The sequence below is a fragment of the Urtica dioica genome, chromosome 2 (genome assembly GCF_054948205.1).
Source record: "Urtica dioica subsp. dioica isolate 48M chromosome 2, U.dioica_male_clone48M_v1_H2, whole genome shotgun sequence".
In the NCBI taxonomy this organism is placed as follows: domain Eukaryota; kingdom Viridiplantae; phylum Streptophyta; class Magnoliopsida; order Rosales; family Urticaceae; genus Urtica; species Urtica dioica.
The window spans coordinates 35617891-35638270 of NC_142757.1; the positions used below are offsets into that span (position 1 = coordinate 35617891).

Below are 20380 nucleotides of genomic sequence, written 5' to 3' on the forward strand. Positions count from 1 at the left end.
GCTCGAATCCGAGAGTCCAACATGCTCTCCTGTCACCTCAGATCTAGCTAAACTCTATGGTTAGCAGAGGGATCTAACTACAACAAAGTAGCAACGTGGCTGGTTCAAGTTAGCATTTGAACCCAACTAAATTTTCCAAAAAGAGTGGCCGAAGTCTTAATCTTTGGTGTTTGTGTCTTTTAAGGCTTTTCCTACTCTTTTTATTATTAACACGTAAATGCACGTAAACAGGATTATTCCATTGGTAAGTAGTTGACTTATGTCTCCACACATACCTGAAATAGCTTGACAGAAAGTTCGATGACTTCCAGCGATGTCTTGCTTTTCACGTTCTCCGTGATACTTAACACTTGTCGAAACGTCAAAAGAAGAGTTAATCGAGCTTTAATTTTGATAACTCTATTCTTGAAAACTTCAAAATCCGGCTTCGTCGCCTTTGACTCGTCCGGTTCCCGCTCGTCTGTCCAAATCTGTCATCAAACTACGGAATCCGACATCGAGTTAATTCCTTAAATCCAACTCTTATCAATTTCCAAAATTCCAAATCCGACATCTCGACTCAAAAATCCGAGTCCAACCAAGTCGACAACCGAACACGAATCCAAAGTAACTTGTCACAAAATCCTTGGACTTGTCATGAAAATTTCTAGACTCGTCATAAAAATTTAGACTTGTCACAAAATTTCCTAGACTTGTCATAAGATTCAAATCTCAAATCTCAAATCTCAAAATTCAAATTCATTTCCAAATCAAATCCCAATTAAAAATCTCAATTCTCAAATCAACCAAAACATTTCTGAATCCACGCCGGATTAACAAGTAAATCACATATTCGACACCCGGTGAAGAACTGGTCATCACTTCCGCTACACAACCCGAAAACCAACGATTCCAATTTCAGAATGAAATTAACATCCACATCTTTCTAACAAGGTATTACAAACCAATTTTGGACCAAGGCAGCTAACTCAAAAGCATCTCACAATTTCAGCTTATCAATTCGGTATACCCATTTTTCCCAGCTTTCAAACACAGATTTCAAAATTTCATATCTCACTCAATTTTCAACGGATTTACACGTTCTTGGTCATTTTAGAAAGCCCATAATATCTACTTTCCAGGAAAAATATCAACAAATTAAATCAGTACCGAACTGTCCACGTCAATTTACAGAGGCTGTTCACAGCGACGTCAAAAATTCTCAAATCATTCAAAATCGACTCAATTACACAAATCCGAGCTAGGAACATCATTAATCAAGTCCAACAACCAAATAAAACCCATCAATTCCACTGATTTTAGCTCGGATCAAAAACCCCCAAATTGAGCTATGAACCCTAGAGTTCGAAATCTTCACTTTAGCCCAAGAAATCCATACCTCACTTGAAGAGTCGGACCATTTGGACCGTCCTCACCCTCTTTTCCCCAGCCGGAGGTGCTCGCCGGAGCTCCTAGGACGCACGGCGACCTTCTCCTCTCGGCTGGTGGTGTGTGCGCGACTCGGAGATGGGCGGCTGGTCGAGCGCAAGCACGGAGGAGAAGAGATGATGAGAGGGTGGTGATGTGGTTGGTCGGTCGGAGAGAGAGACTCGGTGGTTGTTGTTGTCAATTTGTTTTTTTCTTTGTTACTCTTTGCAGGTGGAGCTCGCGTGAGTGAAGAAGAAGGAGAAGAGAAGATATAGACGTGAAGAAGATAAGGAATCCTTGATGATGTGGCAACCTAATACTTATCCTCTTATCTACAAATTAACCCATTTTCTTTGTTTTCTTTCAAATGGGTCCCATAAAAATCATTACAACCAAGTCCTCTTCATATAATTATTTAATTAAACCCATAACCGAATGGATTATAATTATATGATTCGAACTGAGAATTTTCTCGTTCGCTCTAAATTAATTAAAATATATTTAAGGTTTCTCGGAATTAATTCTCGTTCTTGAGAATTTATTTCTTATATTAATTTCCGGAATATTTCCTAGGAAATAATTTATTAGTCGAGATAAACTCGATAATTCTTTTATTCATTCCGAGATTTCTCCTTACCTTAATATATTTTAAATTAACTCGATAAACTTATACGTCCAGCTTTCACTCAAAACATAATTGTAACAAACGGGAGCTCGTTTATTTTATTCAAATCCATAAGTTGAGCGTTACAAAAGATTGTATATTACAATCCCTACCCCCTTAGAAGAGTTTCGTCCTCAAAACTTAGAACAAGGCAGGGTACTTCATTTGCATTTCACTCTCAAGCTCCCAAGTAGCTTCTTCTGCGGAGTGTTTCTTCCATAGTGCTTTGACTAGAGGTATTGTCTTATTCCTCAAGACTTTCTCCTTGCGATCCAGGATTGCAACAGCTGGTTCTTCATATCTGATGTCAGGCGAAATTTCAACCTCTTGATCTTGAAGTACATGTGAAGGATCAGACATGTATTTTCGCAACATCGATACGTGAAACACATCATGAAGGTTGGACATAGACGGCGGTAGGGCTAGGCGATACGCTGCCTTGCCTACTCGTTCCAGAATTTTAAAAGGTCCAACATATCTCGGGCTGAGCTTTCCTTTCTTCCCGAATCTCATGACACCACGCGTCGGAGAGACTTTCCAAAAGATTTTTTCTCATGCCTCAAACTCTAGAGGTCTTCTACGCTTATCTGCATAGCTCTTCTGACGACTTTGTGCTGTCTTCATGCGGGCTTGAATTTTCTTAATCGCTTCGGTGGTCTGCTCAAGCAATTCAGGCCCGATGAACTCGCTCTCACCAGCTTCATCCCAATGAACTGGAGAGCGACACTTTTGCCCATAAAGAGCTTCATAGGGTGCCATCCCAATCGTCGCTTGGTAACTATTATTGTACGAGAACTCTACCAAGGGAAGATAACGACTCCACGAGCCGTGGAATTCCAAAACACACGCTCGGAGCATATCTTCTAACACTTGGATCGTACGTTCACTTTGGCCGTCGGTTTGGGGATGAAATGCAGTGCTAAATTTCAGTCGCGTCCCCAAATGTTGTTGTACACTCTTCCAAAATTTGGACGTAAAACGACCATCACGATCAGAGACGATTGAGCTAGGAACTCCATGTAGACGAACAATCTCTTTTATGTAGAGTTCAGCGAGTTTATCCACGGTGTGAGTTGTCTTGATGGACAGAAAATGAGCTTATTTGGTCAACCTGTCGACAATGACCCAGACAGAGTCGTGACCAGCTGTGGTTTTTGGCAAACCTGACACAAAATCCATCGTTATCTGCTCCCACTTCCATTGTGGAATCTCAAGTGGTTGCAGCAGTCCGGCTGGTTTTTGATGCTCTGCCTTAACTTGTTGACAAGTTAGGCACTTCTGAACAAACTCAGCTACATCTCTTTTCATTCCTGGCCACCAATAGACCTTTTTCAAGTCTTGATACATCTTTGTCACACCTGGATGTACCGAATAGGGTGTCTCGTGAGCTTTTACCATCAATTGTTTTCTGACTTCCTCGTTGGATGGTACACAAACTCTTCCGTTGCACCTTAGAACCTCGTTCTCATCCAACTTGAAGTCACCTTCTTTACCATTTTGAGCCTCAAACATCTTCCCAAGAAGATATTCGTCTGCGTACTGACCATCTTTGATCTGTTCCAGCAACATCGGACGTACGCTGAGAGCAGCTAACCTCCCAGTGATCAGCTGAAGTTCTAGTTGCTGAACATCGTCCTTTAGTTGAAGAGATGTTTCAACCAAACTTGCTAAGGACGCTACAAATTTCCGGCTAAGCGCATCTGCGACTTTATTTGCCTTACCGGGATGATAATGCAAATCAAAGTCATAGTCATTCAAGAGTTCCATCCAACGTCCTTGGCGCATATTCAACTCCTTTTGAGTGAAGAGATACTTTAACGTTTTGTGGTCTGTATGGATGTCACAATGGACTCCGTACAGGTAGTGTCGCCATATCTTGAGTGCAAACACTACAGCAGCAAGCTCTAGATCATGGGTAGGATACCGGGTCTCGTAATCCTTCAGCTGTCGCGAGACATAAGCAATGATCTTCCCATGTTGCATCAAAACAGCGCCCAAACCTTGCTTAGACACGTCGCAGTAAATGGCGAATCCATCAACTCCTTGTGGAATAGTGAGCACTGGGGCGGTTGTCAGCCTGTTCTTGAGCTCTTGGAAGCTCTTCTCACAGGTCTCGGTCCAAAGGAACTTCTGTCCTTTACGGTTTAGTTGGGTAAGGGGCATGGCCAACTTAGAGAATCCTTCCACAAACTTCCTATAGTAGCCAGCAAGACCCAAGAAACTCCTTATTTCAGTGACTGTCCTTGGCTGACTCCACTGCCTCACGGCTTCCACTTTAGCAGGATCTACCATGATACCAGCGCTACTGACAACATGACCAAGGAATACTACATGCTCCAGCCAAAATTCACACTTCGAGAACTTGGCGTATAGTTGCTTTTCAATTATCCTGCTTAGCGCTAGTTCTAGATGCTGCTCATGCTCTTCGTTAGTTTTTTCGTAGATTAGAATGGCGTCGATGAACACGATCACGAACTTATCCAGAAAGTCCTCAAATACTCGGTTCATCAGGTTCATGAACGTTGCCGGCGCGTTAGTCAATCCAAACGACATAACTAAGAACTCGTAATGACCATATCGAGTACGAAAAGCAGTTTTCGGGATGTCTTCATCTCGAACCTTCAGCTGATGGTATCCCGAACGTAAGTCAATCTTCGAGAACATTGTCGCTCCTGACAGTTAATAAAAAAGATCGTCGATCCGCGGCAACGGATACTTGTTCTTGATCGTTACTTGGTTCAATCCCCGGTAGTCAATACAGAGCCGTAAAGAACCATCTGCCTTCTTAAGAAACAAGACTGGCGCTTCCCAAGGCGAATGGCTTGGTCGTATGAACCCTTTGTCAAGCAACTCTTGTAGCTGCGTCTTGAGTTCTTTCAATTCTGCTGGAGCCATACGATATGGAGCTTTCGATATCAGAGCTGTGCCTTGAATGAGTTCTATGTTGAACTCAACTTCTCGATCAGGAGGTGGCCCTGGAAGATCTTCTGGAAAAATATCAGGGAAATCTCTAGCAACTGGAATCTCCTGCAGCTGTGGCTTGACCGTCTTCGTGACATCTACCACGCTTGCAAGGTAACCATCGCATCCCTGATGCATCATCTTCATGGCCTTCAGCGCCGATACGATCGGAAAACTCGATTTCCGAGAGGAACCTTGGAACTGCAGCGGTAAAAGCCCTGGGTTCTGGAACAGAACCGACTTCTTTTGGCAATCTATGATTGCATGGTGGGTACTTATCCAATCCATTCCGAGGATTACGTCATAGTCCACCATTTCCAATTCTATCAAGTCTGCTTTCATTATCCGATCATGAACTCGGATTGCCACATCTCTATACCAGTATAATGACTGGTCCTTTTCCCCAGAAGGCGTAGCCGTGAAGAACGGGTACGAGAATTCCTTCTGATACTCAGCTAACTGACCAGACTTCCTAGATGCGATGAATGAATGCGTGGCTCCTGAATCTATCAATGTATATGCAGAGAAGGAATCCACGAAAATCTGACCGACGACCATGCTCGCACATCATCTTCACGGATGGAGAACACTCTGGCATTGGCTCTCGGCTGCTCTTTGGGTGCAGGGGTCTTTATTTCTGGATTCTCACATACCCGAGACAGATGACCTTCTTTCCCGCATTTGAAACATACCAGCGCACGAGCATAACACTCTCCCTCGTGCGATCTGCCACATCTTCGGCACACGGGCGACTGATTGCTTCCAGAGGTCCTAGGCTTCTTACTAGGCGGCCCTGACCGTCCGCTATCTTCACGGCCTCTGTTCCGGTTCACTGACTGTGATCTGTTTCCAGAACTTCCCTGAGGTCGATAACTCGAGGCTTGCTGGGACCTCATTCCGTCTCCTCGCTGCGGCCGACTCTCCCATCTTGACTGGGATCTGAATCTGTTCCTTGATTCACTCTGCTTTGGGCCAGCAGCTTCAGAAGGTGTTGCAGAAATTGGTTTCGGTGCAGGAGTTCAATCACGCTCGCGCTAACCAGCAATCCGCAAAGCTCTTTGCACAGCGTTGGCGTAAGAGCGAGGTCCATCATCGCCGCTATCCACTTGGCTCACAATATCCACATTGAGCCCATGCATGTACTTCATCTTCCTAGCCTGATCAGTAGCGACTAGGGAAGGAGCGAACCTTGCTAACGTGTCGAACTTTGTCGTATATTCTGATACTGACATTGAACCTTGTTGAAGGCTCATAAACTCGCGCACCTTGTTCAACAGGTTAGCTTCACTCGGGTACTTCCCATGGAAAAAATTGAGGAAATGGACCCACGTCATTGAGTGGACATCCTCAGACGACGCCACCACTTCCCACCAGCCCCTAGCCTCATCCTCAGGTTGATTCACAGCGCAAGCCACTCTCTCGCTATCAGACAGCTGCATGTAATTGAAGATCTGTTGCATCTTCTTTACCCAGTTCTCAGCTGCAGCTGGATCAACATGGCCATCAAACGTCGGAGGCTTCTGCTTATGAAACCTCTCGTATACCGGCTCGCTCACTGGAGGAACGACGTCAGGAATATGGAAGTTAAGCTCCTCAGGAGGATCCACAGGCACTGGCGGTGGATTCTCTAGTCGTTATCCTGGAACTGGAGGTGCCGGGTGCTGTTGAGGCGGCGCATTCAACCTCGTTAAGAGTTTTGCGATCGTGCAGTTCTGTTCCTCTAGCTGCTGCGCGAAACTCTGATTCATCTCATCTCTCTGGATCGCGTCGGCAGCTTGTCTCTCCAGCGCGCGTCTGATCTCCGTGAGATCCGCCGCTGTAACATTCTCAGCATTAGACGGGTTTCGTCTAGGGCCCATGCCTGCTCAATTCTATACATGGAAGAGGGCACGGTAAAAATCCAAGTCACAACATCGATAATGCGAGAAAAGAAAACACATCAACACACGATCCTAACTCAAAACGACATTTCACATCATTTCTCATATCTACATCAAGTCAAAAGATATATCCAACCTGCATTCATGCATCAACTATTCACATGTCACATGGCAACTAATGATGTCTACACAAATCTACAGACTCCCAAAAAGAGACTAGCATTTCACGAGGCTTACTCAGACGAGTCTCAAAAAGGGTAATCATGATGCTGCTTACTAACCATCTGCGTCCTATCAACAACAATGCAACATTAAGCTTAGTATGATCCCACAATCCGTACCGGAACATGTATCTCAAGTCTACAGAAAAGGCTAAACATGGGCTCTGATACCACAAAACCTGTCACGACCCGCGACCTCTCGTCGGCGGCTCACGGGTCGAGACGGTGGGGTTACGTCTCAGATCTCAACATCAATATATATATATATATATATATATATATATATAACAATATATCTCATATCAACATAATCAGAATAAATACTCATAATACTCATAACGCTTATATTAAACATATTACGATGATATATAATTGTTAGAAGTGGTTATACGAAAACCTGGGTAAATTTTTCGGGTTTAGAGTTTAGGATTTAGAGCCTTATAGCGACTCTTATTTATACATAAGCTCCCAAATTTTAAGTATATATACGAGAGATAGTTTGGGGATCATAGTTTACGGAAGGGGTTCAACAAAATATAGATATTATTATAGAAAGGTTTGAACCCGGGTGAGTTCCCATTAGCCCAAAGGTCAAGAGATACACGTCTGGTCTTCATCTACAACTTCCTTGTTCACATCGGCGCCTTGCCCTTCTCTACATTACCAAGGGTCATAAAACTATGAGTCGATTGACTCAGTAAGTGGGAGTCTAACCTATGAAAGGAAAACATCTAATGCAGAGCCATGTGACGTGCAAACAAACACATAAGAATGAGATAAATAATCTATTGAAGATAAATTTTATCTGAGACACAACAGAGGCTATCAAGAAAATTCGTGATCGGATCGGAACTGCCCAAGCCGACACAAAAGCTATATCGATAAGAGAATACGGCCACTGAGATTTCAAGTCGGAGATTTCATGTTCATGAAGGTAGCACCTCTCAAGGGTGTGATGAGGTTCGACAAGAAGGAAAAATTGAGCCTGAGCTACATAGGTCCTTTCGAGATCACAGAAAGAATCGGGAAATTAAGTAGCTTACCATCTAGCTCTGAATCTCGAGTTAGCATTGCTACACAATGTGTTTCACGTCTCGATGCTCAAAAAGTTTCTATTGGATCCAAATCATGAGCTAATCCAAGAGCTTATCGAAGTACACAAAGAATTAACGTATGAAAAAAAGCCAGTGCAGATTCACAATCGTGAAGAAAATATCCTAAAGAGCAAGATTATTTCGTTTGTCAAGGTACTTTGGCGGAATCATAAAATCGAAAAAGCCATTTGGGAGCGCGAGGACGATATGATATAGCCTTATCCCGACCTATTCTTAGAAGTATATGTTGTGAATGGTGCCCACAAGAACAGTTGTAGTCTTTATTTTGTACATTTGATGTAATAAAGTCTCACGAAGACTCTTGCTTGTAATTGCTTATTCATTAATAAAAGTTGAAACGTTCATTCATTCTCTCTTGTCTGTCTGAAGCTTTATGATAAAACATTAGTCTTTAGTCCATAAACAAACTTAACAACTTACGAAGAGACAAATGTAGATTTGCATGAACAAACTCTTCGTAGTTTGCTTAAAACGATATATTCGCAATCTAAGGGTCAAAGGACGATTGACCTCAGTACGATTGTTAGGAGAATCTATGATGTCTGGTTATGGGGCATTGAGAGTTGGAGACTCCATAATTCTTCTAGGTATCTTCCGAAGGTACTGAATTGACCAGTGCACTTCTAGAGACAAGATAAGAACAAACCATTTAACCTCTTATGTCTCGAAATCACTACGTATGAATTGCATCATGCATACCTTAATCCTGAAATGAGACATGTCATTTCATAGCTTACGTATTCTCATTTGAGAAAGTCAAATTTCGGACTCACTATGTGATTCCGAACAAGACCTATTGGTGAAGTACTAAGTTATGAAGATGTCATGAGTAACTTTGTGAAGATCTCATAGATATGGAATTCATGTACAAGATTGCTAAAATGCAATGTATATCACCTCCTGCTTTGTTCCTTGGAGTGTAAATAAATGAACTGGCCAGTGTCCAAATTGAGTCCTGCCTTTTTTGGATGAAACAATGTGACTTGTTAGCTCCTCGTCAATACATTGTTTCTAACTTATTCACAAGCGACAAAGGAGTTGAGCAAATAACAGCTAGAAGGGTAAAATGGTAATTTCGTAAATCCCGACTAGCTTATGATATTCATGAAGGGTAAACATAGATAATATTCAGTGGATCCGCTCATTACAATTAGGTTGAATTCTTGAGTAGAAAATAAATTCATTTGAACCGAGAGATTTTCAGTGTCAACTCTTTAGTGGAGTAAGTTGGCATTAAGCTAAACTTGGAAAAGGTTTGTGAACTTTTTGAGTCCAAGTGTTTAGCTCAAGCTTTGTTCATTTAGATCCATGAGGTCACTGTCACAAATCATATCGAGTATGAATAGTTAAACTAGAAGCTAAGTTTTACAAAAATTGTCAAAAGGGTAAATTTGTGTTTTTGGACATAGCATGAAATGAATGTCAATAAATTTGTTGACATGGTCATACGATGGCCTAGATTACTTGGCCATGATGTGTTCATTAGGTCTTGTGGATTAATTTCATTTCATAGAATTTTACTTGAAAATTCTCAATGGGCTTTTCTTATGTTGTCATGAACAAATAAAGAAAAATCTAGAAAGGCTTTCTAGAAGCCCTTTGGCCGTCCAACCCAAGAGAATGGGAGACTAATTTTGTGCAGCCCGATAGAGAAAAAGAGAGTTTATTTTGTGCATAAATGTATGAAGATACTTGCCAAAAGAAAAAGTGGAAACAAATTTTCCCCAAGAGGACAGTTAATTTCGGCCAACTAGAGTCAAGAGAGAAGCAAAACTAAATGAGGAAACAAATCCAAGGCTTCTAGAAGCCTATGTTGGACGTGCAAAGCAAGGGAAAAAAAGAGGAAATAAGATTTCCTCATGAATGGTTGCTCGAGTTTGCGAGGAAAGAGGAGAGACGTGCTGCGAGGGGAGACAAATGTTATCAACCTTCCGAAGGCTCATCAACGTTCAAGCGTCTAAAAAGGTTAGTAAACTTCTATGCTCATAATAGTTTTATTTACATGTGCTTGCTCTTTGTCTAGGTTAGTAAAAACGTTTTACTAGTTAAAAGTAAATTTTTAAAATTCCGCCTCTTACCGAAGCGTTAAACTTTTTCTTAAACCCTAGATCAATTCCAACAAATGGTATCAGAGCTATGGTCAAAGATATGCATGTACATGTTTTTAAAATTATGAGCTTGAAAAATCGTTTTCGAAAGTTTACTAATTTTGTGACAAGTTAGAATTGTTATCTTAGATTTTTTTTAAAATTTATTGCTCTTGCCTTTAAATTAGATAGCATGTTGTTTTTCTATGAATTTGGGATGGTTTTAAAACACATTAGAATCAGTTCTAAAAGTTTTTAATTTTTTATATTGAAAAACGTGTTTTTATAATTTGAGAAAATTTCGAGTAAATTTTGTGACTAGTTATATTGTCTTGCTAGTTACTTTTATTTACTTGAATCATTTTATGATTGTTGTTTTTTCTTTTATATCATGTTATTACCTTGCTAATAAAACAAAAATAAAAGCTTTAACAACCCGTAGTATTTTACACTCGATTCTTTTTCGCACCTAAAAAGACCGAACTTTAATTATTTCTTTTTCTTCGAGCTGGAGTAAAACCCGTAGTAAAAGTGGCATAACTCTCTTCTCAGAAATATAAATTTAATGATTCTTCAATCATATTAAAGCTCTGTCTGTCCTCTTTCCAATGCCACAGGTTTTGGGTGAAAAGGACATCGGAGACGCCAGTTATGGCGATTTTACTCTGTGGTGCACGGCTGTTCCGGAAGTCCAGTTTTTTAGAAATCCGGATTTTCAGCCCCACTACCATGAGTTATAGAACTCTAATGAGAAAATTTTCTTGAGCAAAAATGTTTTTCATAAGATTATAAACATGATGTGTACGATTAAAATGTTTTTGATTTTTGAAAGTTTAATTGAAATTGAATTTTTACAAAACTAGTTTGAATTTTGAAAAACTGTTTTCATTTTCAAACTTGAAAATATTTTGTCATCCAAATCAAATAAATTTTCAAAATTTTTTCAAAACTATATCTATATCACATATGTTCAAAATTTATATGCTCTTGAAAATTTGAGTGGGAGGTGTCTTCGTAGACAAGCCGAAAAATGAAAAGATGTGTAATCTCAAACTTCCAAGTGTTCGAGTGAGTTGAAGTTCAAACTTCCCTCATGCACTTTCCCCGAATAGAAAATAGGAAAAGATCTGAGTATGTCTCTTGTGCGTTTATGCACTAACACTGCTCTGAACATGAACTTCTAGGATTCTTTTCTAGTTGTCCGCTCTATTGCTCTATAACTAGGAAAACCGTTTCCGAACTTATAAGAGTCGATGTACCAACTCCAAAAACTAAGTGGGAGGGTTATATTAGTTGTTTGTAACCCACGATCCCCAACACTAATGAAAGAAGCAATTAACGTGGGACTAAGAGCCGCTCTTGTGGCCCTCTCTTAAATGGGAGTACTCTAAGGCATTTTTGCTTCGATCATTGCTCAATGAGCTACGTCCGAGAGTGAGACAATGATGACAAGGCCCCCCCTTGGGGGATTGGTTTTCAAAGTTGACCTTTTGGACTAAGTGGTTGGTTGCACACTTAGGCTCAATCCCTAGTAATCCTCCCTTGAGGCTCTGCGAAAGGATGTGAGTGATCAAACTAATTTACAAGGTGGCTAGTCAAAGTTGGTGTATTGACATTTTGACTAAGCATTAATGATGTGTCATTTACTTATAAATGGAGATTTTTTGTGGCCTTCTCTTGAGCAAGTAAATTATTGTTTGGTTTATAACATCTTTGGATTTTATCAAGTCATAAACAAACTTAAATCCTAAACCAAAGACTAATCATAAACTTGTTTCAACTTTATAGGCAATATGTCTCTCAACCTTCTCTCGTTCATTCTTTCCTCGAACAAACTCTTAAACAAAAACAACGTAAATTCGAAACATAACCTCGATATCATCCTTACCGTTAACAAGCACAATGTTGTCAATGGTGCCCACAAGAAGAGTTGTAATCTTTATATTGTACATTTGATGTAATAAAGTCTCATGAAGACTCTTCCTTGTAATTGCTTATTCATTAATAAAAAGTTGAAACGTTCATTCATTCTTCCATGTCTGTTTGAAGCTTTATGATAAAACATTAGTCTTTAGTCCATAAACAAACTAAACAACTTACGAAGAGACAAATATAGATTTGCATGAACAAACTCTTCGTAGTTTGCTTAAAACGATATATTCGCAATCTAAGGATCAAAGGACTATTGACCTCAATATGATTGTTAGAAGAATCTATGATGTCTGGTTATACCCAACAAGAAGGGATTGACTATGAAGAAACCTTCTCGACAGTCGCGATGCTTAAATCCATCCGCATACTCCTATCCATAGCTGCAGCTCTCGACTATGAGATCTGGCAAATGGATGTCAAGACAGCCTTCCTGAATAGCAATCTTGACGAGCGCATTTACATGGCTCAACCAGACGGTTTCGTGGAAGAAGGTCAAGAGACCAAGGTTTGTGAGTTACTTAAGTCCATTTATGGACTAAAGCAAGCATCTAGGTCATGGAATATCAGACTCGATGAAACTGTTAAAAGCTTCGGCTTTGAACAGTCAATAGATGAGCCTTGTGTACAAGTTATTACACGAAGGCAAAGTTGAGTTTCTGGTACTATATGTTGATGATATACTACTCATTGGTAATGACGTGGGTAAGTTATCTGAGGTTAAGGTCTGGCTGGCAAAGCAATTCGATATGAAGGATCTAGGAGAAGCCGCGTATATTCTGGGAATCCAAATCTTTCGAGATAAGAAAAACCGGACACTGTCGCTCTCTCAAGCATCTTATATTGATAAGGTAATGGATCGCTTCTCACTCTCTAAAGACCAGTCTCCCAAGACTGCACAAGAGATTGAAGACATGAGGAAAATTCCTTACGCCTCTGCCGTAGGAAGCCTCATGTATGCTATGCTTTGCACTAGACCTGATATATGTTTCGCCGTTGGCGTAGTTAGCTGTTTCCAATCCAACCCTGGACCCGAGCACTGGATTGTTGTTAAGCATGTTCTTAAGTATCTTCGAAGAACTAGGAACTTGATGCTTACATTGAGACGTATCTACTATTAAGGGATTTTAGTTTGGGAAAATTAAGGGTTTTAAATTAGGAAGTTTAAGTTTTAAGTTAAGGAAGTGGGTTTTTAAATTACGTATTTTATTATTACGAATTTTTTTAATTAAATGCTTTTATTTGGAAAGTAGGAATAGGGTTGTAAGTGACCTATCTATAAATAGGTCTTTTCATTCAATAAGAAATCAGCCTCCAACCAAATAACTTAATCTCTCTCAAGAACGAGAAGAGGTTAGGTTTCGGTGGAGCTTGCGTTTTTTTTACTCTTCTTGTTATTCATATAATCACAATTGCTCCCGTTACGAGATCCAAATCCCGGGCCGTATCAATTTTGGTATCAGAGCCGAATCTCGAAATAGGAGCACCAATGGAGGAATTCATGGTAGAAATCAAGAAAATCATTTCTGAGCAAGCCACGTCTCTAGCAGCGGTCGCAGCAAACTAAAACACGACGACCGAAACCCTAAAATCCGTACAGAACGAGATCCAGACACACTCTCTTCGTCTAGACGAATTAAGGGCCCAAGTGTCGGGATTTGCTCCGCGAAAAGTAGCAGATGGCGAACCAAAAGAGGAATTTCGCAGGGCAGACCACGGAAAAGCTGAAGAGGAGTCACGAATCTCCCCAGAAAACTCAGATCGCAACGACTATCCGGACGAGGGCGATGACTTCAATATCGCGTTTCAATCGGGAAGTCGTGGAGCTGGATCGAACGGACGTGCGGCGGGGCAGTTCGTGACTCGCGGAGGATTAGGGTTCCGAGATAATCCACAAGTCGAACCACCCGCGGGGTTTCGAGGCAGCGCCAACCGTGAAAGAATGCAAACAAGTGGCGACATCGGACTACGAGGTGGCAGCTATGGTCAGAGCGGAGGTGTCGGCGCCAACACCAGTGGTGGAGGAATGGGTCGCGGAAAAAACGCCGGAGCAGGTGGCAATAGGTGGGACGCGAGGAGCTGGGAAACGAGCTATGAAGGACCCCGCAACTATAATGACGAACGATATGAAGACGCCATCGATGAGCGCGCAGCAGGTGGTTCCGGAGGGAGACGCGGGTACCGCGGTCCAGGTGAGTTCAAACCAGCTCGCCTAGATTTCCCTACCTACGACGGACTCGGGGACCCGACCGAATGGCTCCAAAAGGCAGAGGATTTCTTCGAAGACCAAGGTACGGCTGATGATCGAAAGGTCCGACAAGCGAGCTTCTGCTTAACGGGCCCGGCCTCAGGGTGGTTCCGCACATTTCGCCGATTATCCGCCCAGCCAATCACATGGGCCAACTTCGCGGAGCGATGCGTGAATCGCTTTGGACCGCCATCCAGCATTAACCCCCTCGGCGAGCTCACATTCCTTCGGCAAACAGGGACAGTGGACGAGTACTGCATCAAGTTCGAGGCCTGCCTCGGACGCACGGCGAAAGTAACAGAAGAGTCTGCCATCTGGCACTTCTGCGCGGGGCTCGCCGATACCATTCGCCGGGAAGTTGAGTACCATAAGCCGGAATCGGTCTATGTGGCCATGAGTTTGGCTCGAAAAACTGAACTGAAGTTGCCAGACGACATAAGGGAAAAAACATTTGGCGGCTTTCCTGCTCCGAGGGCTTGTTCGCCAGGACAAGGTACAGGTTTTTCGCAAGGCGGAGATGCGTCTAGTGGGTGGAAATCATCAACGAAACGTGGTGAGCCTCAAATCTTCAAGAAGATCAGCTACCAAGAGATGGCTGATCGTCGTGCAAAGGGGCTTTGCTTCAACTGCGACGAGATGTTCACTCCCGGTCATCGCTGCAAGAAGTTGTTCTTCCTTCAGTTGGCGGAAGAGGATTGGAAAGTGGAAGACGGGGCGGTGACTTGAGCTTGAGGACAAGCTCAAAGAGGAGGAGGGGAGTAATGATACGTATCTACTATTAAGGGATTTTAGTTTGGGAAAATTAAGGGTTTTAAATTAGGAAGTTTAAGTTTTAAGTTAAGGAAGTGGGTTTTTAAATAACGTATTTTATTATTACGAATTTATTTAATTAAATGCTTTTATTTGGAAAGTAGGAATAGGGTTGTAAGTGACCTATCTATAAATAGGTCTTTTCATTCAATAAGAAATCAGCCTCCAACCAAATAACTTAATCTCTCTCAAGAACGAGAAGAGGTTAGGTTTCGGTGGAGCTTGCGTTTTTTTTACTCTTCTTGTTATTCATATAATCACAATTGCTCCCGTTACGAGATCCAAATCCCGGGCCGTATCATACATACTCAGGTACTGACCTGACTATGACGGTATACACCGACTCCGATTTTCAAGTGGATAAGGATTCCAGGAAATCCACTTCGGGAGCTGTGTTCATCCTTAATAGTGGAGTTGTTGTGTGGAGAAGTATTAAGCAATCTTGCATTGCTGACTCCACAATGGAAGCAGAATATGTGGCTGCTTGTGAAGCATCCAAAGAGGCTGTATGGCTTAGAAAATTCCTTAAGTATTTGGAAGTTCTTCCAAATGTCGACGAGCCCATGACCCTTTATTGTGATACTAGTGGGGCTATTGCAAACTCAAAGGAACCTCGAAGCCATAAATGCTCTAAGCATATTGTGAAGAAATACCATTTGATTCGAGAGATCGTGCAACGCGGAGACGTGGAAGTGAAGAAGATCTCAACGGTGGACAACCTAGCAGATCCATTCACAAAGGCCCTAGCGAACAAGGTCTTCGACCAACATCGAGAGGGATTAGACATGAAGGACTATACACATCTTCTTTGAGTCAAGTGGGAGTTTGTTGTAAATGGTGCCCACAAGAAGAGTTGTAATCTTTATATTGTATATTTGATGTAATAAAGTCTCATGCAGACTCTTGCTTGTAATTGCTTATTCATTAATAAACAGTTGAAACGTTCATTCATTCTTCCGTGTGTGTTTGAAGCTTTATGATAAAACATTAGTCTTTAGTCCATAAACAAACTAAACAACTTACGAAGAGACAAATGTAGATTTGCATGAACAAACTCTTCGTAGTTTGCTTAAAACGATATATTCGCAATCCAAGGATCAAAGGACTATTGACCTCAATATGATTGTTAGAAGAATCTATGATGTCTGGTTATACCCAACAAGAAGGGATTGACTATGAAGAAACCTTCTCGACAGTCGCGATGCTTAAATCCATCCGCATACTCCTATCCATAGCTGCAGCTCTGGACTATGAGATCTGGCAAATGGATGTCAAGACAGCCTTCATGAATGGCAATCTTGACGAGCACATTTACATGGCTCAACCAGACGGTTTCGTGGAAGAAGGTCAAGAGACCAAGGTTTGTGAGTTACTTAAGTCCATTTATGGACTAAAGCAAGCATCTAGGTCATAGAATATCAGACTCGATGAAACTGTTAAAAGCTTCGGCTTTGAACAGTCAATAGATGAGCCTTGTGTTTACAAGTTAGTACACGAAGGCAAAGTTGTGTTTCTGGTACTATATGTTGATGATATACTACTCATTGGTAATGACGTGGGTAATTATCTGAGGTTAAGGTCTGGCTGGCAAAGCAATTCGATATGAAGGATCTAGGAGAAGCCGCGTATATTCTGGGAATCCAAATCTTTCGAGATAAGAAAAACCGGACACTGTCGCTCTCTCAAGCATCTTATATTGATAAGGTAATGGATCGTTTCTCACTCTCTAAAGACCAGTCTCCCAAGACTGCACAAGAGATTGAAGACATGAGGAAAATTCCTTACGCCTCTACCGTAGGAAGCCTCATGTATGCTATGCTTTGCACTAGACCTGATATATGTTTCGCCGTTGGCGTAGTTAGCTGTTTCCAATCCAACCCTGGACCCGAGCACTGGATTGCTGTTAAGTATGTTCTTAAGTATCTTCGAAGAACTAGGAACTTGATGCTTACATACTCAGGTACTGACCTGACTATGACGGGATACACCGACTCCGATTTTCAAGCGGATAAGGATTCCAGGAAATCCACTTCGGGATCTGTGTTCATCCTTAATGGTGGAGTTGTTGTGTGGAGAAGTATTAAGCAATCTTGCATTGCTGACTCCACAATGGAAGCAGAATATGTGGCTGCTTGTGAAGCATCCAAAGAGGCTGTATGGCTTAGAAAATTCCTAAAGTATTTGGAAGTTCTTCCAAATGTCGACGAGCCCATGACCCTTTATTGTGATACTAGTGGGGCTGTCGCAAACTCAAAGGAACCTCGAAGCCATAAACGCTCTAAGCATATTGTGAATAAATACCATTTGATTCGAGAGATCGTGCAACGCGGAGACGTGGAAGTGAAGAAGATCTCAACGGTGGACAACCTAGCAGATCCATTCAGAAAGGCCCTAGCGAACAAGGTCTTCGACCAACATCGAGAGGGATTAGGCATGAAGGACTACACACATCTTCTTTGAGTCAAGTGGGAGTTTGTTGTCAATGGTGCCCACAAGAAGAGTTGTAATCTTTATATTGTATATTTGATGTAATAAAGTCTCATGCAGACTCTTGCTTGTAATTGCTTATTCATTAATAAACAGTTGAAACGTTCATTCATTCTTCCGTGTCTGTTTGAAGCTTTATGATAAAACATTAGTCTTTAGTCCATAAACAAACTAAACAACTTACGAAGAGACAAATGTAGATTTGCAAGAACAAACTCTTCGTAGTTTGCTTAAAACGATATATTCGCAATCTAAGGGTCAAAGGACTATTGACCTCAGTATGATTGTTAGAAGAATCTATGATGTCTGGTTAAGAGGCATTGAGAGTTGGAGACTCTATAGTTCTTCTAGGTATCTTCCGAAGGTACTGAATTGACCAGTGCACTTATAGAGACAAAATAAGAACAAACCATTTAACCTCTTATGTCTCGAAGTCACTACGTATGAATTGCATCGTGCTTACCGTAATCCTGAAATGAGACATGCCATTTCACACCTTACTTATTCTCATTTGAGAAAGTTAGAGTTCGGACTCACTATGTGATTCCGAACAAGGCCTATTGGTGAAGTACTAAGTTGTGAGAATGTCATGAGTAACTTTGTGAAGTTCTCATAGATATGGAATTCATGTACAAGATTGCTGAAATGCAATGTATATCACCTCATGCTTTGTTCCTTGGAGTGTGAATAAATGAACTGGCCAGTGTCCAAATTGAGTCCTGGCTCTTTTGGATGAAACAATGTGACTTGTTAGCTCCTCGTCAATACATTGTTTCTAACTTATTCACAAGCGACAAAAGAGTTGAGGAAATAACAGCTAGAAGGGTAAAATGGTAATTTTGTAAATCCCGACTAGCTGATGATATTCATGAAGGGTAAACACTGGTAATATTCTGTGGATCCACTCATTACAATTAGGTTGAATTCTTGAGTAGAAAATAAATTCATTTGAACCGAGAGATTTTCAGTGTCAACTCTTTAGTGGAGTAAGTTGACATTAAGCTAAACTTGGAAAAGGTTTGTGAACTTTTGAGTCCAAGTATTTAGCTCAAGCTTTGTTCATTTGGATCCATGAGATCACTGTCATGAATCACATCGAGTAGGAATAGTTAAACTGGAAGCTAAGTCAAAACAAGAACGAAAATTGTCAAAAGGGTATTTTTATCTTTTGAGACATAGGATGAAATGAATGTCAATAAATTTTTTGACATGGTCATTTGATGACAAGTAACACTCGGCCAAAATTAGATTTATTGGGCCTTGTGGATTAATTTCATTTCATAAGAATTTTATTGAAAATTCTTAATGAGCCTTTTTCATGTTGTCATGAACAAATGGAAAAGCTTCTAGAAGCCCTTTCTAGAAGGCCATAGGCGCCCAACATACCCAAAGAAAGAGAAAATATTTTGTGCATAAATGTATCAAGATACTTGCCAAAAGAAAAAGAGGAAACAAATTTCCTCTAAGAGGAACAAAAGAATCGGCCAAGAGGAATCAAGGGAGAAGCAAACAAAAGAGGAAACAAATCCAAGGACTTACTTGTTTTGTCTTGGCCGTGCACCTCTATGAAGGAAAAGGGAAATTAGCTCATGAATATGTGATATTCTATAGAAGAGGAAACTACCTTATTGAAGGTGAGACCTCTCCTATAAATAGGAGCCTCATTCCACACATTTCATTCATCCCAAGTTCTAGAGATTTGAGAGCTTCTCTCTCTAGCTAGGCCGATCCTCTCTCTCTCTCTCTATTCAATTTCGTTTTATTGTTTTGGCACCTAGGTCCTCATTTGACGTAGAGTTTAGCTCTGCGACTTCAAGACTCGTTCTTAAGTTGTAGTGTTTAAAAGTGCCCACTCACTAATTCCTTTTATTTCGAGTGATTTAGTGATAGAAACTTTCGTGGTTGCTCGAGTTGCCGAGGAAAGAAAGAGAGACGTGTTGTGAGGGAGACGAACGTTTTCAACCTTCCGAAGGCTCATCAACGTTCAAGCTTCTAAAGAGGTTAGTAGATTTATTATGCTCATATTAGTTTTATTTACATGTGCTTGCACTTTGTCTAGGTTAGTAAAAACTGTTTTACTTGAAAAAGAAATTTTTTAAAATTCCGCCGCTTAACGAAGCGTTAAACTTTTTCTTAAACCCTAGATCAATTCCAACAAAGGGTATCAGAGCTATGGTCAAAGATATGCATGTACATGTTTTTTTAAAATTATGAGCTTGAAAATCGTTTTCGAAAATTTACTAATTTTGTAACAAGTTAGGATTGTTTTCTTAGATTTTTTTTAATTTATTGCTCTTGCCTTTAAATTAAAAATCATGTTTTTTTTCTATGAGTTTGGGATGTGACTAGTTTTCTTGTCTTACTAGTTTCTTTTATTTACTTGAATCGTTTTATGCATGTTGTTATTTCTTTTATACCATGTTATTACCTTGCTAATAAAACACAAATAAAAGCTTTAACAACCTCCTAAAACGTTCCGTTACACTCGATTCTTTTTCGCACCTAAAAAGGACCAAGCTTTAATTATTTCTTTTTCTTCGAGCTGGAGTAAACCCGCAGTAAACGTGGCAT

General features: G+C 40.9%; 1 protein-coding gene across 1 annotated transcript; it reads right to left on the minus strand.

Moving 5' to 3' along the window:
* Nucleotides 1-2212: 2212 nt before the first annotated feature.
* LOC149404549 (uncharacterized) lies at nt 2213-2584 on the minus strand. The gene has a single exon (XM_089607578.1). The coding sequence runs from the start codon at nt 2582-2584 to the stop codon at nt 2213-2215; it is 372 nt and encodes a 123-aa protein (XP_089463704.1).
* Between the last annotated feature and the right edge of the window lie 17796 nt (nt 2585-20380).

What these genes read in the sequence shown, in the direction of transcription:
- LOC149404549 (XM_089607578.1), bottom strand. Translation starts at nt 2,584, where the DNA reads ATGAGATTCGGGAAGAAAGGAAAGCTCAGCCCGAGATATGTTGGACCT.